Raw genomic sequence first — 27,984 nt, 5'->3', positions numbered from 1 at the left:
TCACTGTGAAACCATGGATTATTCATTATTCATTCTCAGCCACAAAGCATTGGGTTTATATCAGGGGAGACTGTCCTCATGTTCTCATGATCTGCATTCATCTGCTTCATAACAGTTTTTTCAGTCTGTCTGTGTGTGTCTGTCCCCCACTTTGTTAATGTCCTCCCTGAATGTTGTGATTCTCAGGAGACTGCAGGAAGAGGAGCAGCAGCTCCGGACGTCCTCTCTGCCGGCCATCCCCAACCCCTTTCCCGAGCTCTCCGGCTCTCCTGTCCTCAGCCCTGGGTCCTTACCTCCGTGTCAGCCCTCAGGCACATACGTAAGTCAGAGACCCTTCTCTTCACTCCTTACTATGGTAGCTTAGCTAACCATGAAGATTGTTCTTGAAAATGTCCACTAAACTATGGTATCGTACATGTTACAGTACCACAGTAGTTTGGTTTATTTCTCCCATGGTCATAATCTCTAATCAGAATCAGTGTTTTCCCTATATTCATTTAGCAGTGACGGGTTGCCTCTGCTGAATCGTTGCCGCCACTCCAAAATACAGTACCAGTCAAAAGTTTGGACACACCTACTCATTCAAGGGTTTTTCTTTATTTTTACTATTTTTACTACATTGAAGAATAATAGTGAAGACATCAAAACTATGAAATAACACATGGAATCATGTAGTAACCATTTGGTTAAATCAATCAAAATATATTTTAGATTCTTCAAAGTAGCCACCCTTTGCCTTGATGACACCTTTGCACACTCTTGGCATTCTCTCAACCAGCTTCATGAGGTAGTCACCTGGAATGCATTTAAATTAACAGGTGTGCCTTGTTAAAAGTTCATTTGTGGGATTTCTTTCCTTCTTAATGCGTTTGAGCCAATCAGTTGAGTTGTGACAAGGTAGGGGTGGGATACAGAACATAGCCCTATTTGGTAAAACACCAAGTCCATATTATGGCAAGAACAGCTAAAATAAATAAAGAGAAACAACAGTCATCATTACTTTAAGACATGGTCAGTCAATCTGGAAAATGTCAATAACTTTGAAAGTTTCTTCAAGTACAGTTGTAAAAACCATCAAGCGCTGTATTGAAACTGGCTCTCATGAGGACCACCACAGGAAAGGAAGACCCAGAGTTACCTCTGCTGCAAGTTCACTAGAGTTAACGGCACCTTAGATTGCAGCCCAAATAAATGCTTCACAGTGTTCAAGTAACAGACACATTTCAACATCAACTGTTCAGAGGAGACTGCATGAATCAGGCCTTCATGGTCGAATTGCTGCAAAGAAACCACTACTAAAGGACACCATTAAGAAGAGAATTGCTTGGGCCAAGAAACACGAGCAATGGACATTAGACCGGTGGAAATATATCCTTTGGTCTGTTTATTCCAAATTTTAGATTTTTGGTTCCAACTGCTGTGTCTTTGTGAGACGCAGAGTAGGTGAAAGAAAGATGATGCATGTGTGGTTCCCACCGTGAAGCATGGAGGGGGAGGTGTGATGGTGTGTTTTTTTTTGCTGGTGACACTGTCTGTGATTTATTTAGAATTCAAAGCACACTTAACCAGTATGGCTACCACAGCATTCTGCAGCGATACGCCATCCCATCTGGTTTGCCCTTAGTGGGAGTATCATTTGTTTTTCAACTGGACTATGACCCAAAACACACCTCCAGGGTGTGTAAGGGCTGTTTGACCAAGAAGGAGAGTGATGGAATGCTGCATTAGTTGAGCTGGTCTCCACAATCACCCATCCTCAAACAATTGAGATGGTTTAGGATGAGATTGACTGCAGAGTGAAAGAAACGCAGCCAACAAGTACTCAGCATATATGGGTACTCCTTCAAGACTATTGGAAAAGCATTCCTCATGAAGCTGGTTGAGAGAATGCCAAGAGTGTGCAAAGCTGTCATCAAGGCAAAAGGTGGCTACTTTGAAGAATATAAAATATATTTTGATTTAACATTTTTTTTGGTTACTTGTAACGGCCGTCAAAGGGAGAAGACCAAGGCGCATCGGGTTGAGTGCTCATTTTAACGTTTATTTTAATAAACTTGAACACGGAACAAAAACAAGAAAACAAATGACAGCTGAACAGTTTTGCAGGCTAACCCTAGCAGTGCAAAAACAACTTCCCACCAATGACAGGTGAAAACAGGGCTACCTAAGTATGACTCCCAATCAGCAACAACGATGTACAGCTGTTCCTGATTGAGAGCCATACCAGGCCAACACAAAGAAATACACAACATAGACAGAGCATAGAAATACAAAACATAGAACATAACCAAAAACCCCGGAATACTCTAAACAAACACCCCTCTACATAAACACATATCCCAACAAACCCCGAACCACATAAAACAAACACCCCCCTGCCACGTCCTGACCAAACTACAATAACAAATAACCCCTTTACTGCATGATTCCATATGTGTTATTTCATAGTTTTGATGTCTTCACTATTATTCTACAATGTAGTAAATAGTAAAAGTAAAGAAAAACCCTTGAATGAGTAGGTGTGTCCAAACTTTTGACTGGTACTGTAAATGTTTTTTTGTTTTATTAAAAATACATTTTTGGGATGGTAAAACTAGTTTTAAATGTAAACTTAAACGACTAAAACCAGATTTAAAGTATGTAGAAAAGATCATGGAGCTATATGTTTTTAAATAAGATCATCTTGAGAACTAAAATCACCAAAATAAAAACTAGACAGGGAGAATCTAAAATTCAAAAAATGTCATGGCATGGGCCCCCATTGATTTAAAAAAATTATGTTTGAGTCACACAGATAACATAAGAGCATGGCATAAGCCATGGCAAAATGTGTAGAATTGCAGGAAACTAGCTTTAGAACTGCAACATTTTGCCTCTGCGGCCAAGAGGACGGCCTTTAAAAAGTTTGGTTGGAGACCATGCCATTGGCCACGCCCACTACCCCACCTTAGTTGAAAGAGATAGGAAGGCTGCAGTGAACTCTTTCTTGGAAGAGAGTCACTCTTAATCATTACTATAACAGAGCCGAGATTATTGTAAAAGGGATGTATATTTCTAATAAATATGTCCCTGGCTAATCCTGACTCAACTTTTATGGCTCTGGGGTTCAGAGCCTGTATTAGCAGACCCTGGGTTCAAATTGTATTATTGTATTTCTTTCAATACTTTTAGCTGCTTGATAGAGCTTGCCTGGCTCAATGGAACCCGTGGAAAGTGCAAGCCCGCCAATCTGGCACTTCAGGCAGGCTCAATGAAAGTATTTGACAGAAGACAAATACTATTTGAACCCAGGTCTGGTCTGTAAGAACTGGCAGCATGAGCTGTAGTCTGTAGATGCACGGAGCTGGAGATGGAAAATAACCATATATTTATTTGGTACTATGTACCTTTGGTTAGAACATGCAGCGTTTGTAAAGCAGTTCTAAAGCGTGTTTTTCCGGCTTGTGATTGGCCCACGGTACTGAGATAAAGACATATGTTGCCTAAAAACTTTTGCGTAGTGTGTGTGAGTTTGTCTGAGTGTGTGTATGTGTATGCGCATTCGTGCATCTGTGTGTGTGTGCACATGTGAGGTTGGGGGTCGTAGAGATGGGCCCTGCTCCACAGCTGGCTCTGCTTTGCTCTCCCAGCATGCAGTGCCTGTCCTCTAGAATCGTCTCTGTCTGTTCGTCCGTCTTTCTGCCTTCCTGCCTGCCTGCATGCCGACCCTGGAGGCCTGGCTGGCTGGCGGAGTAGGGCTGGTGAGAAGTTAGCTGTTTACAGAATTTTCCAACCTCTGGGCGCTTTCTGACAGGCTCCCATTCCTCTTCCCCAGCCCCCGCGCATTGGAGGCACGTGAACGCTGCGCTGCCGGCTGGCCTGTCAGGGATCACTGCGCAATCTGTTACACGATGCCCATATGATTTTAATTTGCCTCCCCCCCAAAGTCTCAGTCAATGACCTAGCTCTCTCTGTGTCTCACCCCAGCCGTGCTCTTAAAATGGTAGTGTTAACAAATAACAGACTTGTTTCGTTATGGACGGACGGATCTTCACTGGCTGTTTTTGACAACCCTGGTGGCATAGGGTCTTTCATGATCTGTTAACTGGGCTGGAGATGGAGTTTAAAAAATATATATATATTTAAAAAAAAATATTATTTTACCCCCTATTTCTCCACAATTTCGTGGTATCCAATTGGTAGTAGTTACTGTCTTGTCTCATCACTGCAACTCCCGTACGGACTCGGGAGAGGCGAAGGTCGAGAGCCATGCGTCCTCCGAAACACAACCCAACCAAGCCGCACTGCTTCTTGACACAATACCCATCCAACCCGGAAGCCAGCCGCACCAATGTGTCGGAGGAAACACCGTACACCTAGCGACTGTGTCAGCGTGCACTGCGCCCGGCCCGCCACAGGAGTCACTAGAGCGCGATGAGACAAGGATACCCCTGCCGGCCAAACCCTCCCTAATCCGGACGACGCTGGGCCAATTGTGTGCCGCCCCATGGACCTCCCGGTCACAGCCGGCTGCGACAGAGCCTGGGCTCGACCCCGAATCTCTGGTGGCACAGCTTTAGACCCCTGCGCCACCCGGGAGGCCCGGAGATGGAGGGTTTTGACCAACCAGTAGTCACTATACTAACTGGTCCTGATGCTGCCAGCCTGACTGACCTGGACACCCTGTCCCTAGTGTTGTGTCTTCAACTGATCTGGACACAATGTTCTCTGTAATTAATGGACGTATGCTGATCTGATGTGAGTTGTCCATGGGTTGGCACTGTTTGGACAGGAGCTGCCGATCTGAATGTACTGTCTGTACCTTGAGCACCCTCCGTCCCAGTCCTGTCTGTCTGTCCGTCTCTGTCTGTCATGTCTGCTCTATAGTAAGTCATCAGTACTAAGAGGCAAGTTGGATGCGACCCACCTAACTGACTCTCACAGCACAGAGTCCAAGGGCCTCCATCACCATGCAGTCAGACTCTGGGTTCCAGCCCATACCACACACCATCAGGGACAGGTCTAAGCACACCAGCGACACCGCATGTGACACAACTGTGCTGCAGCCCTATTATTGGGTTAATAAACTGCACTGTCATGCCTGGTGCCTAGTCCTCCGTAGCTTAGCCTCCTTTCTGTTTCTATTAGACTGTTGTTAAGTTGACACACCGGTGACACAGGTTCACCTCCCGCTCCCATCCCCTCCCTCCGCCTCTTCCCTTGTGTGCAACGCTTTATCCTTTTAAATCTTTCTGTGAACTCAGCAGCTGGCACGCACACTGAAAGGAGAAGAGGAGTAGGAGTGTGTGGAGAGAGAGACGAGCAATATGGTTAATAGCCTCTGAGCTCATTACTGTGGCGATGCATATTTACGCATGGTGAGGTAAGAGGCTTGGAATAGTAGCCACTCAGTCAGTTAGTGAGTGACATTGGTGGCATACAGGGTGAAGTCAACATTGGTGGCATAGTGGGAGAAGTTGACATTGGTGGCATAGTGGGAGAAGTTGACATTGGTGGCATAGTGGGAGAAGTTGACATTGGTGGCATAGTGGGAGAAGTTGACATTGGTGGCATAGTGGGAGAAGTTGACATTGGTGGCATAGTGGGAGAAGTTGACATTGGTGGCATAGTGGGAGAACTTGACATTGGTGGCATAGAGGGCGAACTTAACATTGGTGGCATAGAGGGTGAACTTAACATTGGTGGCATAGTGGGAGAACTTGACATTGGTGGCATAGAGGGTGAACTTGACATTGGTGGCATAGTGGGAGAACTTGACATTGGTGGCATAGAGGGTGAACTTAACATTGGTGGCATAGTGGGAGAACTTGACATTGGTGGCATAGTGGGAGAACTTGACATTGGTGGCATAGTGGAAGAACTTGACATTGGTGGCATAGTGGGAGAACTTGACATTGGTGGCATAGTGGGAGAACTTGACATTGGTGACATAGTGGGAGAACTTGACATTGGTGGCGTAGAGGGAGAACTTGACATTGGTGGCGTAGTGGGAGAACTTGACATTGGTGGCGTAGTGGGAGAACTTGACATTGGTGGCATAGTGGGAGAACTTGACATTGGTGGCATAGTGGGAGAACTTGACATTGGTGGCGTAGAGGGAGAACTTGACATTGGTGGCATAGTGGGAGAACTTGACATTGGTGGCGTAGAGGGAGAACTTGACATTGGTGACATAGTGGGAGAACTTGACATTGGTGGCGTAGAGGGAGAACTTGACATTGGTGGCATAGTGGGAGAACTTGACATTGGTGGCGTAGAGGGAGAACTTGACATTGGTGGCGTAGAGGGAGAACTTGACATTGGTGGCGTAGTGGGAGAACTTGACATTGGTGGCGTAGAGGGAGAACTTGACATTGGTGGCGTAGAGGGAGAACTTGACATTGGTGGCGTAGAGGGAGAACTTGACATTGGTGGCGTAGAGGGAGAACTTGACATTGGTGGCGTAGAGGGAGAACTTGACATTGGTGGCGTAGAGGGAGAACTTGACATTGGTGGCGTAGAGGGAGAACTTGACATTGGTGACATAGTGGGAGAACTTGACATTGGTGACATAGTGGGAGAACTTGACATTGGTGGCGTAGAGGGAGAACTTGACATTGGTGACATAGTGGGAGAACTTGACATTGGTGGCGTAGAGGGAGAACTTGACATTGGTGGCGTAGAGGGAGAACTTGACATTGGTGGCGTAGAGGGAGAACTTGACATTGGTGGCATAGAGGGCGAACTTGACATTGGTGGCGTAGAGGGAGAACTTGACATTGCGAAAGGAGTCTCCACTAGATGTCGTCCACATTGTTTGGATTCACATGAACAGTAAAGGCTGTGTATGGAATGTAATAATTGGCTATTTAGAACATTGAATGAATATAATGTGCAAAATTGTAAATGTTGTAAATTCCATGGCAGAGCATTTGAGGCCACTCATCAATGTCACAGTAAACTCACTACATGTTAGTAGGGATGTGCAGCATTCTATCACCTCCACAGCTGAGCATCATACTTGGCTGCTGGGGATTCAGGAATGCCCGAGTTTGGGTCAGAGTTCACCTTTTTCCACTGTAAATAAAATGTTGGTATTTTGCTGATGTTGGCTTGTCTGAGTGTTTAGGTTAATTGCGTTGGAACAGAATTTCAGGTTAATGTGTTCTGCAGCGCTGAGTTGGAGATCAAAGTGACCAGTGGCAGAAATGTGCTGCCTCGCTTCTAGACTAGAGGGAGTCTGTTTTAACAGGCTCTTAAACCACACCAACAGTGAAGCAGCACATCCTAGATCCCACAGCGGGCTGACTTAGTGTACATGCCAAATGGCACCCTATTTCCTTTATAGTGCAATACTATTGATCACGGCCCATAGGGGGAAAAAAGTTGTGCACTGTGTACGGAATAGAGTCCCAGTTGGAACTTAGGCAAAGTATCATGTAATCACGGCCCATAATTGTTCAGAGCCCCGTGTATTGAAGCAATGCATGGTTATTGTTTCTCCTTCCCAAAGAATGTTCCCAAATGGAACATGGAAGGATTACATGGGACCAGTCAGCACTAGGCATTCTATGCTGCTGCTGGGAGAGAACATTCCTCCTGCAACTGCTTGTAGGGCTTTCAGCTGGCTCGGCTCTGACTACATCTTTCTCAACCCCCCCCAAAGAGAATTGTTTGGGTTCAATGTAATTCATTGAGGCACGTTGCAGGCAGAGGTACTGGAGAGGAGAGGCTGCTGTACTGTAGCCCAGTATCTAATCTCATACGTGGGTGAAGTAAGCATGCTGTTCACTTGCAGGTCTTAAATTGGTGCCTGCGTACGTGTGTGTACGTGCGCGTCCGCATTGACATCGTGTCTGTGTATATCTATGTGTTGCACGCTGACTGGCAGCACTCTTGAGATACAAATTGCAACTGTGTTGTTAACAAATGCTTGTTGGAGGCGTGCCAGGAAGCTTGTGGTTTATTCTGGAACATCTCATGTGTCAGGCCATATTTAACCCTCCACTTACCCAGCAAGACAAACCTCGACCTGCTGCTTGGATTACTTGGCCAGTGCACCAGTCACTCAGTGACAAATATCTGTGACTGTTTTATCGACAGCCCTGCCTTGCCCTGCTTTGTGTGTTGTTCTGGGGAACTGAGAGACGCTATGCTACGCTATATTAGGCTAGGCAAAGGGTATTTAAATCTTACCCGAGGTCCGGACTACTGCTTCTGCCAAACGCTATGCCACGCCAACGGATGTATATTTCTTCTCCGCAATGCGGCCCTGAGTACCTCCGCGGCCTTCTCTGATTGGTCCAGAAACCTGTCGGTTGGGCCTGAGCCAGAACACGGTTGGAAAATTCGTAATTGGCTTTGACACTCTGATTGGTTAGAGATGTTCCAATTTATGATGACTTACTCTTTTTGCAACGCCCCTCGTCACCACAAACAATTTCAATGAAATTACTACTAAACTAGGTAGTGAACGACAGAGCAGCGGAAGAATTTAGTGTGAGTCGTCAGGTTAGACTACGGCTGGTTTTCTGTTCTACGTACCTGATAATTAATTGCACCAACATGGTGTCCCAGGTTTAAATCGAACCCCGATTAGAGGGGAACAATGATATGCTTTGAGGTCCAGATATGAATTGGAGGGGGTTAGGCTATGCTAGACCATGCTAGTATAGGCTATGCTAAACGCTAACTGCTATGATGTAGGCTTAGCTGGACAAACTGGCTGGCTGTGGTCCTCCATTGGGAGAAGGACGTTAAGGTCCCTCACTCTGTACACTGAGCCTGCCAGGTCACAGGTCAAACTAAGTAACAAACCTGTCCCTCTGTGTTTTATGTCTCTTATTTTGAGACTGCTAGACGATAGCCTGGTTAGCTGTGTCATGTTAGCTTAACTGAGATAGACACGGTGAGTTCTCTTCACAGGTAAAGTTACAAGCCAGAACAATTCCCTCACTTAGTACAGGCCTGTTCATTACTACAGGGATCATCAACTAGATTCAGCTGTGGGTCGATTTTTTTCTAATCACTAAGGTAAGGACCCTGGGACTGATCACCTCCCTCTGCAACTCGATCCTGGACTTCTTGACGGGTCGCCTGCAGGTGGTGAGGGTAGGCAACACATCTGCAACACTGACCCTGAACATGTGGCCCTTCAGGGGTGTGTGCTTAGTCCCCTCCTGTACTCCCTGTTCACCCACGATTGCGTGTCCGCGCACGACTCGCAACATTATCATTAAGTTTGCAGACACGATGGTGGTAGGCCTGATCACTGACAACGATGAGACAGCCTATAGGAATGCAACAACCTCTCCCTCAACGTCAGCAAGACAAAGGAGCTGACCGTGGAGAGCCGAGCACGCCCCCGTTCACATCAACTTGGCTGTAGTGGAGCAGGTCGAGAGCTTCAAGTTCCTCAGTGTCCACATCACTAAGGATCTATCATGATCCAAACACACCAACACAGTTGTGAAGAGGGCACGACAACTCCTCTTCCCCCTCAGGAGGCTGAAAAGATTTGGCATGGGCTCTCAGATCCTCAAAAAGTTCTGCAACTGCACCATTGAGAGCATCTTGACTAGCTGCATCACCGCTTGGTTTGGCAACTGCTTGGTATCTGACCGCAAGGCGCTATAGAGGGTAGTGCATACGGCCCAGTACATCACTGGTGCCGAGCTCCCTGCCATCCAGGACCTCTATACCAGGCAGTATCAGAGGAAGGCCCTAAAAATTGTCAGACTCCAGCCACCCAAGTCGTAGACTGTTCTCTCTGCTACCGTACAGCAAGCGGTACCTTCTGCACCAAGTCTGGAACCAAAAGAACCCGGAACAGCTACTACCTCCAAGCCATAATACTGCTAAATAGTTAGTCCGGGTAGCTATTTGGTTAACGATTTAACTATCTGCATTGACCCTTTTTTCACAAAATGTTTTGATTCACATACGCTGCTGCTACTGTTCACTATCTGTCACTTTATTCCTGATTATATGTGCATATCTACCTCAATTACCTCGTACCCCTGCACATCAACTGGTACTGGTAGTCCTTGTACAGCCAAGTTATTATTACTCATTATGTATATATCTACCTCTTACCTCGTACCCCTGCACATTAACTGGTACTGGTAGTCCTTGTACAGCCAGGTTATTATTACTCATTATGTATATATCTACCTCAATTACCTCGTACCCCTGCACATCAACTGGTACTGGTAGTCCTTGTACAGCCAGGTTATTATTACTCATTATGTATATATCTACCTCTTACCTCGTACCCCTGCACATCAACTGGTACTAGTAGTCCTTGTACAGCCAAGTTATTATTACTCATTATGTATATATCTACCTCTTACCTCGTACCCCTGCACATCAACTGGTACTGGTAGTCCTTGTACAGCCAGGTTATTATTACTCATTATGTATATATCTACCTCTTACCTCGTACCCCTGCACATCAACTGGTACTGGTAGTCCTTGTACAGCCAGGTTATTATTACTCATTATGTATATATCTACCTCTTACCTCGTACCCCTGCACATCAACTGGTACTGGTAGTCCTTGTACAGCCAGGTTATTATTACTCATTATGTATATATCTACCTCTTACCTCGTACCCCTGCACATCAACTGGTACTGGTAGTCCTTGTACAGCCAGGTTATTATTACTCATTATGTATATATCTACCTCTTACCTCGTACCCCTGCACATCAACTGGTACTGGTAGTCCTTGTACAGCCAGGTTATTATTACTCATTATGTATATATCTACCTCGTACCCCTGCACATCAACTGGTACTGGTAGTCCTTGTACAGCCAAGTTATTATTACTCATTATGTATCTGTTATTACTTTTATTATTACATGTTTAACTATTTTCTTTCTCTCTGCATTGTTGGGAAGGGCCCGTAAGTAAGCATTTCAGTAGTCCACACCTGTTGTTTAGGAAGCATGTGACAAATAACATTTGATTTGATTTGAATTGGGCCTGCAGGCCTAGTCGCCAGTTGGGAACCCTGCTCTATCATATGTGAGTCCCTGATCGTGTCCCTGTTTTAGAGATTTGCTGTTATGGTTAGTATGACCTATTTCTGTTCATTATACTCATTATGTGGACTGATGATTTTCACTCTGTCTTTGGGGAAATTAATCCATGATTTTCAGTATTTTAATGTGATCGTCTGTAATAAACACAAATGGATAGTTTTTCACCAGTGTCAAGCATGGATATGTTCCCAAAGTTCCTGCATGGGCCACAGTTTTAGTCTGAGAAAATGATTCAATAGCCGTCTATATATAGAAGTGTGTGTTTAGCCCATATTGAACGTGTGAGAAAAGACCAGTTGATTCATCATTGCATGACTTTACTGGAGGGAATGTGAACTGCCCTGCTCTGTGTCCAGGATGGAGTCTTGACAGGGTGGAATGTGTTGCTGCAAGCTGTTAGTTCATCTGGCCCGAGTAGAGTGTCTCCTCGGGCCCGCCAAGCTTCAGCTGGACTCATGTAGGTCATGGAGACTGCATGGAACCCTCCACTGCAGGGCAGAGCAGGCCTCTCTCCCTCACAACTCTCAAGCTCTCTAAACTGAGAAGAGGGTAGCTTCTCTCACTCTCAACTCTCACTCTCAACTTTCTGCTTTTCTCTCTGCCCTGCGTCTCTCTTCCTCCCTCTCTCTCTCAACTCTATCTCTCTCTGCCTCTCTCAACTCTCTCTCTCATACAGGAAAGTAGGACAGCTCAGATTTCTCTCAAGTGGAACTAGTGTTCACAGAGAGAGGAGGGAAAAGAGGGGAAAAGAAAGGGGGAGAGAGTGAGAGATGGAGACACAAGGAAAGTGCTTTCTGTAAACAGGAAAAAAGAGATGCAACAATACTCCCACACTCTCAGCATATACATTCAATTCATCTCTAACTTGTTCAATTTTGAAAAGGCAACCATTGGAGGAAATGCAGACAGACAACTGGCTTAATTCAAATAGCAGTAATGACTAAGTCCAGAGCAGAGTAGCGCCATTGGAATGGGACCTGATCTCGGCTTCTCTCCAGAAACACCTAATTACACTGGAACACAATGTACAGCTATGTTAAATCTCTGAAATTAAATCTCTCTCACCGTTTCTCAGCATTCACCTTTAATAAACTGATTCTGCTGCTGACTTCTTGTATTGTAGTAGGTAGGCCTATATCAGAGTAGAGCATTATATAGTTTGAGTGAGCTGGTTCCCAGTGTGTGTGTGGGTGTGTGTGCGCGCCACCAGCAGCTAGCTGGCCTTGGCCTGGCCTTACAGCTTGGGTGACCAGTGCAAGTAGAAGTACAGTGAGTGCAGCTTGCGGGCGGCTGGTTTTATTGTGTAGTCAAAATTGAATGATGTCATCCTTTTGTGAGTGCCAATGGCAGTCCCTGAGTCCCGTAAGGGGACAATGATCTGCGGTGCGGTGGCCTGAAAGGGTGCTACCCAGGTCCCTGCTGCGCAATTAACCAGTCTGCTCCTATTGGAGAAATATTTGTCTCCTCTCTGGATTGATCTCAGTAGGGAGCCGCAGGGAAAGAACTCGGCCATTCAAAGGGGATTGTTGGGGTTGGAGGCTGGAGCAGATATGATGTGTGTGGCAGGGAGGAGGTATGGGAGCTTCAGGCTCCGCTCAGGGGGGATTCTTCCCAGAGCCGATGGATCAGCCTCTATTTGATCTATGTATAGACACCGTCCGTGTGTCTTTTTGCTTGTGGTTTGTTCTGGTTTGAAGGGACTAAGGAACTGAGGGATTGTTTGGTTTTGGGGGTGTGTTCCATAATGGTAGCTTGTTGAGTTTTAGTTAATGAGTCAAGCTATTCTGAATTTTTGGAACATATGCTGATATCTGGAACCACCAGACTTTTTTACAAATATATGCAGAGTTAGTCATATATTATAACCTAATCATTGTTTTCCAAAGAGAGTAGTTTTTTTCATCATGCCCTTTGAGCCAATAGACTGACTGGGCTGCCCTTTTGACTGGGCTGCCCTGTACTGTACTCTGTACTCCCATGGCTAACATTCGTTATATCAATGGGATATGGTTGAGTTTCAGCCACGAGCTGGGTGGTTTGCATGTGGGAGTTCGATGGGGATGAGTAGTCACTGTGGCCTAGATGTTAACCACAGTATGGGGTTAGTTCATCCACATCTCTCCACTTCTGAAAGCATCAAAGTACTGTTTTAACTGGCCCCAGCATCTGCTAAATACACTGGTAAACGTGCACGATAGTACTTCAAAACTTTCCGAATCATCCATATTATTATATATTCTGTTGTTTTATTGTTCTGTACCTAGCTCACTAACTAACTGCGTTGGAGGGAGAGGGCATTGTACATGACTTGGTATTGTGCATCCGAAAGCCCCCATTTTAGTCCTTGGCCAATGTTCTGGTCATTTTTCTGCAATAGTGAGCCTGGATAAATCCCCTCTTTGGGGTTGCTTAATTTGAGACAAAAATTTGACAACAAGAAGCGGTTCATGTCCACCTCATGAGTCAGCAGTATTTACGTAGCGTTCCCTTTAGAGGCCGACTCAGCCCAGCACTTCTCCCCGGGCCAGCAGGCTGCAGGCAGCGAGTGAAGCTCAGGACATGACAAGCTTTGTCTTTATTGTCTTTATTCCAGGTTTTGTCTCACATTCTCATTAGTGGATGTCAATGGCCACTGCAGTTCAGAGACCACACAGAGCACACAGTACATTTGGCTTCATTAAAGAGGTACTTGTAAACGGGACTGGTTTGTTGGTGGGTTGCAGAGAGGGGGCGAGACCACCGCTCTGTCGACCGCTAGCCAACACTGTTTAATCAATGACTGTTCTTTTGGGGGATTAGAGAGTAGAGCCACTTCTTTGGTTTTGGTTTTTAATAACTTAGGGAGATAATGGAGTTAGCCTACAGAGAAGCACTAGATTTAGAATTGCCTCCTTAGAGATTTAATTGAACTCAGGTTTTTCTTATGAAGAAGATTTACGCCTAAAGGTATTCAATTGTAGGTCCGGGAAGATACCAGTATCACGATACTCGTCAGTATCGTGGCAAGGAAACAAAATACAAACTTATTTAGGAAAACAGCCCTAATGTTGAAAACAAACATCCTTATGTTGTCATCCAGAGTCACATGTATTTATTACATACAGCAGGATTTTAAAGAACCAAAGAGTTTGGTCTGCTTCGTGTTTTCATTTTTGACATGGAAATATTGAGATACTGGTATCGTCACAGCCCTATTTAATTGGTTCCACCACTCACTCTTTGCTTCTTATGTCATAGCCAATAAAATGTTGTTATATGGCCTGGTACAGTAGGCTATATAAAATGCCTCTCAAAGAGATCAGGTCAGATGTTTCCATCAGAGGAATTACCCATAGAAAGAGAATGAACAGAATAGACTTGGAACCTCTGACTTTGGCAATTTCACTGGTACACTCATGGGTGCACTGTGTTCTACGCATTCTAATTCTATGGCATTATCACTACTACCCCACTGTAGCCTGTTTATTGAAGACCCAAATGAGATGTCAGTGCCATCTTCATTGGCTGCATCCCAAATGGCACCATTTACAGTACTTAGCATGGTAAAACCTATTCAGTGGTGACCCTCTATATTACTTCACCATTCCTTTCCTGTGTGTGATATAAGCAGAGAGGACCTGATGTGTCACCACAACCTTATAGATTTCTCCCTATTAGACTGAGGTTAATCATCCCTAAGAGGCTAGTAACCAGTAATAACCAGTAATCTAGAGTTTTTAACACATCCCTCATGTAAATGTTGTGCTTTTAATGCACTTGTAATGTGTATGAGCGAGAGTGGCTGAAGAATGACATTGCCCGCGTGTGTTTGTGTGTGTGTTTGTGAGAGAATGAGAGTGGCTGAAAAGGGACATTGCCTGTGTGTGTGTGTAGCTTGGGGCTCTCAGCAGCTTGTCCCTGGGTAATTACATCAGAAGTCCTGAGTCATCCTGGAGGCCCACCACTGAATGAGAATAGTGTTCAGAAAGAACAGGAAGACAACCCAGCATGCCCCCCCCCTCTCTCTCTCACTCTCTCTCTGTCTTTCTCTTTCCTTCTCTGCCTCTCTCTTTCTCCCTCCCCTCTCTTCCCCTTCCTTCCTTTCATTTTCCCTCTCTCTTTCTCCCCTCCCTCCATCCCTCTTGCTCTTTCTTTCCCTCTCTCTCTTTATCACGAGGACATCTTTTCTCTTTTAGAAAAAAGAAGTGGAGTAGGTCAAGGAAGCGTGCCATGTCTCCTCAGTCCTCATCACTCACTTGAATGTCTTTCTGTTCCTTTCATCACATTGGGATGCAATGTTGGATTGAAACATTTTCCACTTAGAGGTTGAGAGGTAATGTTCTTGTTCAGTTAAGTTAGGACCAGGTGCTCCAATTCTCTACCCCATGAAGTTTGTAATTGTTAACTCCTCTACACACACGTCAAAGCACATGACTCCTCTCCTCATAATATCCAGTACAGTATGTATTCTAGGATAATAATACGATGTACTAGTGATGTAATAGGCATAGTGGTGTAGTACTGGTTATGCTATCTCATTCCACATAAGGAGTGTTAGCTGCTGGCAGTAGTCGTGTGTCCTGTTGTAGTACGGCATGGTAGGTATGTGACATGGGGTTTTCCCCACTGACTCACCAGGCAGGCCAGTAGTGAGGTAGTGATAAGTCAATGAGGAGAGGGGTGTGGCTGCAGTGACAACAGGAAGTCTAGTATAGTGGCATGTACACTACACATAGCCCTACTTACTACTATCACAGAACATTCTTTTGTCTCTTCTTTTCCCTCTCTTTCTCTCTCTTTCTTGTTCTCTCTCACCTCACTGTCTCTCTCACTCACCTCAGTCTCTCACCTCTCTCACTATTGTCTGTCTCTGTGTATCTGCTCCCTCTCTCTTTCACTATCTCTTCCTCTACTTACGTCTCTTTCTTTTCCTCTCTCTCTCTCTCTCTCTCTCTCTCTCTCTCTCTCTCTCGATGAAATGGCAATTTAAGGGGCTTTATTGGCATAGGACTCTTTCTCTTGCTCTCTGTCTCTCTGTCCCCTTCTCTCTGTCTCTATCTCCCTTCCTCCCACCCCCTCCTCTGTCTGGTCATACTCCCCTCCCCTAACACAGCCCCGCTGTCTTTAAGGCTTTATGGTGCTTTCAAGACAACTGGAAACTCTGAAATAAAATCAAGGTAGAATCGTGACGTCAGTGATCTTTAGGTCGGAATGTCGGAGCTCTAGAAAGAGGCCTGAGTTGCTGACTTGGACTTCCCAGTTGTCTTGAACGCACTGAAGTCAGAAGTCAGACATTTCCCAGTTTCGAGTTCCCAGTTGTTTTGAAAGTGGCAATAGTAGTGAAACCCTAAATCATCCTCCCTGACCACTATGGCTGCTTCCTGCTTCCTACACTGGAAGGAAGGGAACTGTTATTTAAGACCTCCCATTATCCTCCTTCTCCCTTCAGCGTAGTGTTTTGTATATAGATATTGACCCATTGAGATGAGAGGATGTTGAAAGGACATCGGCTAAATGTCTACCCCAGACGGGGTGGGGCAGAGCCTTTGTCAGTCCAGTCAGTGGGGTATTAAGTATCTGAAGTAAAACAAAAAAAAAGGGGGTGGGGGGCGAGCCGAATAGTGAACACACTAAGTTTCCTGGTTTTGTTCTTTTGAGAGAAAGAATGTTGGCATGAAGCTAGACTCGAGGGGAGGCCAACGAGAAGTTCAAGTACTCAGGTTTGTTTCATTTAGCCCGTAATGAGCCTTGCGCTGTCGTGAGAGAGATTTCTGACTGCAAAGTTCAAAGCTGAGCCACGGAGAGAAAAAAGAAAAGAAACAAGCCCTCACTTGAAACTTCAGAACATGTTGCGAGGTTAAAACGACGGCTTCTTTCGCTCTGCCCCACACCCCTCTTAAATGATCATTTTCACTTTTACTCAAAAAGAATCCGAAAGCTATTCAGAGCTGCAGCCTGATAAAGTTGACTGTGTCTGTGCATGACTGTGCGTCTGTGTATGTGAGTCTGTGTGTGCGTGAGAGAGAGAGAGAGAGAGAGAGAGGGTGTGTTTGTCTGTGAGTGTGTGTCTGTGTGGGAATGATTACATCAGCCTGAGCGAGCCCTATGATTGGTTAAGGAAGTGTGGTTTGATTCACTACCTAAAAGCCCATGGCTGTAACCCTTTGTGAGAGAAGCAGAGGGAAGTTGTCAGCTAGCCGGACTGGAAATAGTGCCATCTGCTTGTCCTGCACTAGGCAGAGGAGAGGAGAGGAGATTATGTGACAGGTACCATAACAGGCAGTCGCTGACAGAGAGGAAGGAACTGTGCTGTACTAGTATTTATTTCGACCAAGTTGAGGAGAGGGTTGTTCGTCTGTGTGTGTTCTGTGCGGAGGCAGGCTCACTCCAAAAAATGCCATCGTGCTCTCCCGACTGCTGCCTATTACAGGCCGTAGAGGTAAGCTCTTAGAGACATATTTAACCGCTTTTCCCTTTTTCTCCGAAGTCTGACAAAGGTTAGCTGAGACGAGGGTCAAAGTACATGCTTTAAAGGTCGAAGCTAATTTGTCTTTTTTTGTTGTTGAAGATATGATGAGCGAGGAGGGAATATGTGAGAGGCTCAGAATGGATCGAAGCCCGTTTGAAAGGAGGAATCGTTATTTTCTTTCCTGTCAAAAGAAGATAGGATGTTCTGTTGTACGGCTTTGAATTTGTTGAAGCTATAGCTGGAGAAGGAAATGAGAATGTATTTTTATAAGGCATCATGTTCAAAGTGTGCGTACTGTAGCCTAAGTGGGAAGGCTAAGGAAGCTAAATTCCTACTAAAATCTCTTTGGGGGAACCAGAGGAAATAGGATCTGTGCTCAGAGGGGGATTTATCAGGGCTTTATCCGTTGTTTCTATTAATCTGCTATATTCCTCTTTACAGTATCTTTCTATACAGTATATTTCAGTATCTTTCTATACAGTATCTTGTTCTATACTGTATTGTTCTATACACTATTTTTCTATACAGTATTTATCTATACATTGTATCTCTATACACAATCTTTCTATGCAGTATCTTTCAGTCAGTGGGTAATCTCTATGGAAACAGGTGGTGTGGATTGAAGGACTAAAACAGTCCCCTTAGTATTTAAGCTTGAAGTATGATTCTGATGAGTGTCACATTTATGTTTTTAGAACCTATATTTTCCCACAAACCGCTGCCATTGAGAATGGATTGTATATGTCTGGTATGCTCATCAAACGCGCCTGGTTATGAATGAAAGTGAATTAGCTCTTGGTATTATATTGCAAATGTTGTGCTATCTAGTTATGCTTTCTATGTAAAACTGTGCCTGTCTACTCCTGAACTATGCGTCTCATCTATCTGAATTATGTCTGTCTGCCTACGAGGTTGTGTCTGGGAATAGTTCTAACATGAAAGGGCCTTTTCTTTCCTCTTTTAGATCATAAACATTTTCAGCGAGGACGGCATGGGGAAAGTAGTGGAAATCCCAGCCGACATGACTGCAAGAGATCTTTGTCAGCTCCTCGTGTACAAAAGCCATTGTGTGGACGACAACAGTTGGGCACTTGTTGAGCATCACCCTCTTCTCGGACTTGGTAAGTGGCAACCTGGTGCGCTGGATGGGTGGGCTGGTGGGCAGGCTGGCTGGCAGGACATAGCCTAGCGCTCCCTCCCCCCTCGGCCCTCGCTCTGTGAGAAGCCAACAGGATAATGAACATGTTCTCCTGCTCATGTTAAAGTCAACAGAGGTCTCGCTATGGAAACCAAGAGTCATCATAAATAATAGATAGCCTACATCTATAGCCTATATTTTCTCTTGTATATCATTATTTTGGTTAACAGTCATTAGCTGCCTGTCTGTGCCTGCTCTTAGTCTTTTAGGCGGTTTCAGAGTCTGGTGTATGGGGCACCTTATATAGTACACTACTTTTGACCAGAGCGCTATGGCCCCTGTTAGAGGAAGTTCACTATGTAGGGAATAGAGTGCCATTTGAGACGCAGTCTGAGACAACGGGCTCTTAGTTCAGGACCGGGAACCCTCCTGACATCACTCTCCCAAACCTTAGTTTGTTACCGTACCTGAGAACGGATATACGGCTACTTACATTTAGAGATAAGAATGTACCATAATATGGTCACGTGTAATAATATGGTAAAAATATGATTAGAGATTATTATCTAATTCTGGACCAGGAGTAGCGATCACTGGCTCATACAGGTACCTTGCTGTGTCTAGTTACTGTATAACTAGTCCCCCCCCCCATGCTAGTCAACATTTGTACAGGGACTTTACTTTGGGCTTATACGATAGCTGAACAGGATAACGCTAGTCTCACTGAATGTTAGTTGCATTGATATTAGGTTGTGTAAGTCAAGACGTGGAATTGTTAATGTGGCGGCATTGCAGTGATTTGTTAAGAGTTCTGAGAAGCAGAATGCTCCAAACTTCAACCCCCTAAGGAACGAGCAATCATAAAACACATGTTGTGTCTGGGCTTATATCTTCATTATAGCAGATGGGTAAAATGAAAGTACTGTATTTCTGGGAATGTTTAGGCCTAAACACTGAGATATAGGCTACACAATATGTACGCACAACATAAAGGGTAACAATTATATGCAGTATTATTTGCAGTAATTATTTAGGTTTTATGTTGCATATGTGAAGAGGGTATAGTTCATATTGATATGTGTGTCTGAATTATCCAGGCTTTGAACGTTTTTTTAATGAATTTGCTAATAAACGTCAATTTCCTTTTGATATCCTGAGCGCATTATAATCCAAAGGAAATGGCATATTTATTTCTAAATCTTCAAACTAATAACATTATATGGCGATTTAGAACACAACAATATTACATATCTGAAGCACAGGCCTCTAAAGCTCTTAAAATACCGTCACATGATCTGTTCTGATTGGTTTGGTGTCAGCGCTGCCAGAACCGTGCTAAGTGCAGTAGGGATAGCCAGTATAACATCATCCCTCTACAATGGCCAAATTATACAGACTATGGGTGCATCTCAAATGGCACTCTTTTCTTATAGTGAACTACAAGGCACTATATTGCACTATAAGGTGCCATTTGTACGCAACCTCCATTCGTTGTAGAAGGAACCAGTGCTGATCTGACCTTTAGAAGCTGCCTGAATGGAGCTAGGGCAGGCTCTCTATGGTGAGTCCAGTCCACTAGAGGCAAGGCAAGGTCACTCTTCCTAATTGCTCCTTAATCTGACCAGGCCTGTCCAGATGGGCTTTGTTGTATAAGAATGACATCCAGCCAATTAGATATGTTGCTTTCGCAACCTTGCTCCCAATCCCCTCACTAAGGAGGAAACTGGAAAAGACATAGAGACACACAGATCCAAAATGGAGACAGAGTCCCTGACTCCCTGGTATAAAGAAGGCTAACGCTTCTGTCATTACTGAGTCGTCTCTTCTCTTCAGAATGGCGGAATCCAGAGGAGATAGTTGAAAGACAACCCAACAATCAGTGGGGGTGTTTCCTTAGAGAGAGAGAGAGCGAGAGAGCGAGAGAAGGCCACTGTCAGTCATCGGGTGAAGAGAATAGCTGATAAGTATAATGGCCAATGACCCTCCCTCAGCTTCCCCCACAAAGGGTTACAACCTCTACAGGCTTTAAGCTAGTGAGTCAGGGGCTTGACTGACTCATGGTCAGAGAGGTAGTGACTCACCAAAGAGCCTCAGTAAAGGCAAGGTAGAGGAGGTACTGGATTGGCTCTCCATTTTTTGGGATGTAAGCGGACTGGAATCCAACCAGGTTGCAACATCAGTACCCACATAGTTTCTGAAAACGTCCACATTGTCTATTTCCTCTTTCTCTCCCTCCTAATGAGTGCGAGTATCTTACTGCATGTCCAAGAAAGCCTGGGCCCTTCCTCCCCAGTCCCCAGTGTCTCCTTTCCTGCTGCCAAAATCTATTTAGGAATCCTGCTTCCACAGTTGGATGTGAAACATGTGTTACTGCAGAGAGAGCAGGGGCCAGGCAGGGTCAGTGGTCCAGGCAGACAGCAGGGCCTGTATAGCATAGCAGCATAGCCCCACTAATTGTTTGAGAGAGGGGGGAGTGAATGTATGCTCAAGACATCGACAGGATGGGGGGGGGGGATATAGCAGGGTTGGGGTCAATTCAGAAAGTAAACCAAATTCCAATTCCAAATCCAAATGCTCCTCATTGAAAAGCATTGAAGAGAATTGGAATTGGAATTTCAGTGTACTTCCTGAATTGACTGGAATTGATCCCAACCCTGGAATATAGTGAGAACATGCTGATTTGTCTGCAAGTTTGGGATAAGATAAGGGTGTGTGTGGGGTGGTGTGTTAGGGTGAGGGGGTGGGCAGAGTACGCAGGGAGTGGGGGATGGGGGGGGGGCGTCATAGGCTGAACTGCTTGTTCTTTCATTGTTTGCTCTACACCCAATGTTCAGGACATGAAAATGATTACAAATGTTGTTCTTTTTCTTGTTAAAGACGTGATATTGTGTCCTTCCATTTGGCTTCCATTAGACTTCCATTTGGTAACTAGCTCCTTCTCTCTCTCTCTCTGTCTCGACAGAGAGGTGCTTGGAGGACCATGAGCTGGTGGTACAAGTGCAGGCATCCATGACCAGCGAGGGCAGATTTCTGTTCAGGAAGAACTATGCCAAATATGAATTCTTCAGAAATCCCTTGGTAGGTTTTTTTTTCTTTTTTTTCCCAAAGAATCTCAGAGCTCGCCTGCAGAGTTTTTGCTTGTCCTATTTATATTCTTTACATGTGTAAACAGTTACAACAAGCTAAACAGCCTGGATTTTATTTTTTGTTTACAAGCAGTGCACTTCATAAATGAGTGGAGAATGTTTGGTTGGGCTTGTTAAATTTTGCATATTACCCAGAAAAATCCCACTACACTCTCACAATCAAGTGGGCGTTATCTTTCACTCACTTTATAGGAATGTACCCACTCACATTCGGAAAAATGAACAGATTGTGATAATACTGTTAGACTGGTGGATATAACTGTCCAGGACTCAGAAAGACTAGGCTAAACCAGGGTCCGGGAAACTGTCCCTAAACATACTTATTTAAGAAACAGTTTGAAACTAGTTTGAAAAGCTATGAGACAAATGCTATTGTTTAATGTTTTTCTTCATTTTCATTTGGGAAAGGGCATTCATTTAATGTCTCTTGGCGTTCCACCTCCATCCTTCTGAGTTTCCTTTCCATCCTTCTGAGTTTCCTTTTACCCACAACCTCCTCGCTAAATGACTGCTTTCCTCTCTCACTTACCAACAGAATTTCTTTCCCGAGCATATGGTTGCATGGTGCCAGGAAACAAATGGTGCAATCCCACCATCTCAACTTTTACAGGTATGTACCGTAGAACCGTGAAGACCGTAGAACCGTGAAGACCGTGGAACCGTGAAGATACTTCAGTCTGTGTTGTGTACTGTATGTCTGATCTCCTTCAAAAATCTCACCTTTGACCTCCTTGTGCGCATGTCTTGTCAGAGAACAGACTGTAACACTTGATGTTCTGTTGACATACGAGTGTCTCTGCACACGCAGGCCAGGCGTGCCTAACAGAAAGACAAACAGACAGACAGACATTACAGCTTCTGAAGGGAAGCAACTGTGAGAGGAGAGTAAAGGAACGTACTGAATGTTAAAGCACAGCGCGTCAGGCCATCATCCTCCCATCCTGCGCCAGGCAGCACAGCGTAGATGCATGGTGCCTTTAAAGACCTGAGGCTCTAATGGAATGAAGTTTACATGTTCAGCCTGCAAATGTAATAGTGTGACAAAGCGTTATTAAAAGGCCCATGACTGGAATCCATCCACTATGGCAGAAAGCTTTTAAAATGATACCATTCCTGACATGGTCAGATTGAAGGAGCAGGCTGGGGGCGGTTCCAGGAATCCAGTGAAGGCAGATCATAAACAGTGGATCACTTAAAGGTGCACTACGCAAAACTCCGCTACGCTATTTTCTGGTTGCAAAAATTCTAATAGTTAGCCTACTTTCAGTCATTATGTAGAGATTCAGTGTGCTGTCTAAACCGCTGTAAAATAACTTTTCCATTACCAAAAATAATGTATTTTCAGCTGTTTGAAGCTGGTGTACAAAGCCGGGAGTGAAAGACGCAAAAGCGGAACTTAAGAACGGGAAGCATAGAAATGGCACACATAAAACACATCTACCGCTTCTAAGACTTGCTTTCAATGAGAATGTCAGATCCTTAACTTAAATTTCTATGTCGGTTTGGTCGGGTCATCAAAAAGTGACATATTGCACCTTTAATTAGTGTCTTGTCAGGTCAGGAGACAGTGTCTGAATGTGGCAGAGAGAGTTCTGTATTCTGCAGGGCATGTTAAAAGCAGTAGGTGCTTATCTTATCGCTCCAGTCAGTTCTTGCAACAACTTGCTGTCAGAATCAGAACTCCTTGTTGAATTGTCTGTCTCTATAGTGTGTATGTGTCTTGGTTGATACTGTTACATAAGACAGAACATCTGTCTGAACATTTCTCTCCCATGCTTAAGGTGGCTCATAAAAATTGGTATCACAAGAATGCCAAGATTGTTCGTTATATAAATGTTTGTTTTCTGGCTAGGAAGGAAGGCGGTGGAGGTTTATTTCTCCGAGCCCCATGAAAATTATGATATTTGATTTGTGCTAAAGCCTTCTTCTCTCTCCTTCTCTCAGAATTTCTTGAATTCCAGCAGTTGTCCTGAGATCCAGGGCTTTTTATATGTGAAAGAGATGGGCAGGAAATCCTGGAAGAAGCTGTATGTGTTCCTTAGACGCTCAGGACTTTACTTTTCTACAAAAGGAACGTCGAAGGTATTTGGCCAACTCTTTTCTACTGTATGCTTAGTACACTAACTCTGTTAGTATTAGGCTTGTATTGCCAAATCCTTGAGCCAATATCCTACATTTAAACTGCACTAGTAATAGCCTACAAAGTGTAATACTTTAGTTGCTAGTTAAGAGGCTGCTTGCCTCAATCATCTGTGTACATACTTGCTGCTCAGAGATGCCTGCCTTCTCTATGTCCCATACAACCACACAAGCTGCTATTGATTTGAGTGGACCTCTGCTCTCTGTTACCTCCAGGCTTAAGTTTCTTTGTGATGAAATGACATCGGCTATTGATTTATCCTCCACAGGAGCCCAGGCATTTACAGTTACTAGCAGACCTGGAGGACAGCAATGTCTTCACAGTAACAACAGGCAAGAAGCTACACAGTGCGCCGACAGACTACGAGTTCTGTATAAAGGTGCGTTCAAGAGAAAGAAAGGCCTCTGCACTCGAGGCATTGCAAGTCATTCAGATGCTCATATGTTGTCTATTATTCCGCTGTCTTCTATGGAGGACAAGCCGTCTCCTATTACAGTTATTGAATAGTGTCGTGTCTAGACTGTGTCTGCTTCCCAAATGGTGCACTATATAGGGAATAGGTTGCCATTTGGTACGCATCCTGTATCTTGCTGAGACATGCCTGACGAGAGGCAGGCCTCGCTGCCATTGTGTGCTCTGTGTTGACCCACTTACTGGCTATATAATAAATGGATAGAGAATGAAACCAAAATCAAACAAAATCCTATTTTATTCTGCAACAAGATCAGGTTTGGGTAGGTTCCTTTCTAAATGTAATCCGTTACAGTTACTAGTTACCTGTCGCAAATTGTAATCAGTAACATAACTTTTGGATTACCTCAACTCAGTAATGTAATCTGATTACTTGCAGATTACTTTCACCTTAAGAGGCATTAGAAGAAGAAAAAACATTATATTACCAATTGAACAACATATATTGCAGGATAAATCAATGTTAGAGGTTACATAGCTGGCCATAAATGGATGTTGCATTTTACTTTATGGGTTTGTTATGTTGGCTTCTTCTAATCCATTCTTTCTAATTTTATACAGATAATAATACAATTATCCTACAGTATTTACATTCATTCCAGTTAATTTAATACCCCTTTATCTTCAAGAATAAGACCTAGAAATATGGAAGTATAGATTAGGCAAATTGCTTTACCTGAGCACAACCCAAAAACAAAGGACTTATTAGCCAACTCTGTTGTTTTTGTTGTCATAGAGGACTGATTGGGCTCATTGCTTCGAGTAAGAAAAATAAATGCTGCTCTCATGGAATGGCATGCTTTGAGCACTTCCTGAAAAAAGCTATTTGCATGTAAAAAATGTATGCCATATGCTGCATTTACTATAGGCCTATTGCATACGTTTTTGTTGGTGACAATTTGGTATCTGGATAATTTGCAGCTGTTTAAGTCTAAGTGTGTGAGTTTGATCATGTATCCATTAGGCCCATGGGCATTTTGAATCAGCACAAATTAGATTGAACAATAAAAGCCCCACTCGTGGTCTTCTTAAATGAAACTTGTTTTTGACATTATGGCGCACAATACCACAGAGGAGTTTAGAAGGGAGCAACTCATACTTTTATTCTATAGGCTGGGATCCGCACTATGCAGCTGTTGAGGGAGTGCATTTTTTCACTCGCTGTCCACTGGTTGCAAAAACAATGATTGATAGGCAGCTTAAACTTCAATTCAACTATTATTGGGTTAAAATACACATAAACATTTGTAAATAGCCATCCGCAACAATCACAATCTGTAATGAGCAAATAACTAACAGAGAGAGCAGCGGTGTGATTCACATCATTGTGCTATGTAGATATCAATAATACGTGATATCCGTATCGCCCGTAGACTGCACCACTGCTGTCGTCCTTACCTCTACGCATTTATTCAAGTTGGATAATCTTTGGACTGTAGCCTACAAAAGCCCATTCCTGCTCTTTTTCCGCATTCCATCTAACGCATTTGGTGTGTCATCATAGTGGTCTCTGACTCGCTCAGGTGGAAAAACTTAAACTTACACCTTTTTCAATGCCGATTTGAATGTCATTGAGACAACAGAAAGGTGTCAAAGAATTTCTGAATTTCAAAGTAATCCTAGAAGTAATCATCCAGTTTTTCAAAAGTATCTGTAATCTGATTACAATATTTTGCTGGTAACATAATGGATTACAGTTCCCCCCCGCCAACCCTGAACAAGATCAACTATCATCTCATGGGATATGTCAGTGTACGAGGGAGGAGGGTTTTAGTACAACCATACTGTCTGAATGGTTGTTTCTAATGATGAGGTGTTTGTTTGGTCTCTCTAATTGGTTGTTGTGTGTTAATTGACAGCCCAACAAGAGGACTGAGCTGAAAGAGTTGAGGATGTTGTGTACTGAAGACGAACAGAGCAGAACTTCCTGGATGACAGCCTTCAGACTCTTCAAGGTACCAACGCCATGGCAACAAGCCCTCAATACACTGCAAAGTAGTGCCACAGTTATACCAGAGGGTTGTATCAGATGCCAGTTCACCTGGGTTGTTGTGAGAGTCAGTTATACCATGCTAATTTGAATACTATCTATCTTTATGAATTTGATGAATATTTTGGAAGGTTTGCTATTGGTTGACTTAACCCAAACAAAAGCAAACCTTTTCATTTGTGGATATTCTCCTTATTCTTCACAGTATGGAATAGTCCTCTATCAGAACTACAAGATTCCTCAGCAGAGAAAAACTCTGTCACACTTTTCAACACCAGTGGTAAGCCTCTCCTTTTAGCTCCTTACAGGTGCCAGCCAAACTGTTGTTAACATCCAGACTCTTTCTCGGTTGTCTTTCTTGATTCTTTGTGTCCTCTATTTCGGTGATTCGAACCAGCGACCTTTCGGTTACTGGCCCAACACTGTCCAGTGCATTCTGAGAAGGAAGTGAGGAGAGAGGAGGACTTCAATGACAGACAATTGAGAAATAGCCCTAGTACTTAACAGGGCATTTTCTACATTGGAAGTGTATTGACATTGACACTGCTTTGTCGCCCCCTAGCGGAGTGTGTCCGAGAATTCTCTGGTTGCCATGGATTTCTCAGGAAGGATAGGCAGGGTGATCGACAATCCCTTGGAGGCCCAGAGCGCTGCCATGGAGGAGGGTAATGCCTGGAGGGTGAGTCTCTTTCTACAACATTACTACAACCTTACTACAATGTTACTATTACAATGGTTCTACAACAATAATACAACCTTACTACAACGTAACTACGTTACAGCAATGTTACTACAACGTGACCACAATGCGACTACGACGTTATTAAGATATTACAATGATGCGACTACGACGTTATTAAGCTATTACAATGCTTATATGACCTTATGGTCTGAAAGAAAACTTACTTCTGAAACATTGGTGATTTATAAATAATCTGAGCAAGAGTGCAACAACTTTTCTCTGGGTCATGCTTGTCACAAAGCTATCATGCTATCCGTAATGCAGCTGTGCCAATGAAGTAAGAACCTTTTATTAACAAACTAATCCATGTTTGTTTGTTCTGTATCTCAGAAGAGAAGTCAACGGATGAACATTCTAGGTAGTCCCAGTCCACTACATCCCTGTTTATTAAACTCAGGTAATTCAACAACATAAATTCTCACAATCCCTGTGTTATTTGAGTTGGCTACATTCTGTGTAGATAAAGCCTTGACCCTGTCCTAAAGCTCTCCTTTCCACTTCCACGTCCAGTTATTCACAGAACACAGCTGTGGTTCCATGGGCGGATAACGCGAGAAGAGTCCCATCGGATGATCCACCAACAAGGCCAGGTGGACGGGTAAGACTCCTCAGTCTCTGCAACCACACGGCCAACCTAATATTTGATTAGGATTTATTTCATTATTAAAGTGTCTTGCATCTTCAGAATGCCCAGCCCACATGCCAACATATGTTGGATTTAAATTTGTAAATTTGACAGACGTTGAAGTTTTCACCAAAGACTGATTTTCTCCATTTTCTGCTCAGGTTGTTTCTCTTGAGGGACAGTCAAAGCAACCCAAAGGCCTTTGTCCTCACACTGTGCCATCACCAGAAAATTAAGCATTTCCAGATCTTACCAGTAAG

The 27,984-nt window shown here is 44.0% G+C and overlaps 1 protein-coding gene across 7 annotated transcripts in view; it reads left to right on the top strand.

Moving 5' to 3' along the window:
* Positions 1 to 27,984, top strand: part of LOC106605415 (growth factor receptor-bound protein 10) — an 82,968-nt gene that overhangs the window by 50,282 nt on the left and 4,702 nt on the right. For 6 of the 7 annotated variants that reach the window (XM_014201041.3, XM_014201040.3, XM_082975389.1 and 3 more), the window contains 12 exons: positions 187 to 319; positions 18,437 to 18,593; positions 21,573 to 21,688; positions 22,292 to 22,366; positions 23,701 to 23,838; positions 24,165 to 24,275; positions 26,227 to 26,322; positions 26,563 to 26,637; positions 26,920 to 27,036; positions 27,430 to 27,496; positions 27,610 to 27,697; positions 27,886 to 27,979. In XM_014201041.3, the coding sequence (XP_014056516.1) occupies positions 187 to 319; positions 18,437 to 18,593; positions 21,573 to 21,688; positions 22,292 to 22,366; positions 23,701 to 23,838; positions 24,165 to 24,275; positions 26,227 to 26,322; positions 26,563 to 26,637; positions 26,920 to 27,036; positions 27,430 to 27,496; positions 27,610 to 27,697; positions 27,886 to 27,979 (1,267 nt within the window). Of the gene's footprint in view, positions 1 to 186; positions 320 to 17,154; positions 17,443 to 18,436; positions 18,594 to 21,572; positions 21,689 to 22,291; positions 22,367 to 23,700; positions 23,839 to 24,164; positions 24,276 to 26,226; positions 26,323 to 26,562; positions 26,638 to 26,919; positions 27,037 to 27,429; positions 27,497 to 27,609; positions 27,698 to 27,885; positions 27,980 to 27,984 lie in introns of those variants that run through there. The other variant, XM_014201048.3, reaches the window with a different exon arrangement.

This window comes from Salmo salar, chromosome 05 (assembly GCF_965601325.2).
Source record: "Salmo salar chromosome 05, fSalSal1, whole genome shotgun sequence".
Lineage (NCBI taxonomy): Eukaryota > Metazoa > Chordata > Actinopteri > Salmoniformes > Salmonidae > Salmo > Salmo salar.
The sequence above is the reverse complement of the archived record's forward strand: the minus strand, read 5'-3'. Positions and strand labels throughout refer to the sequence as shown.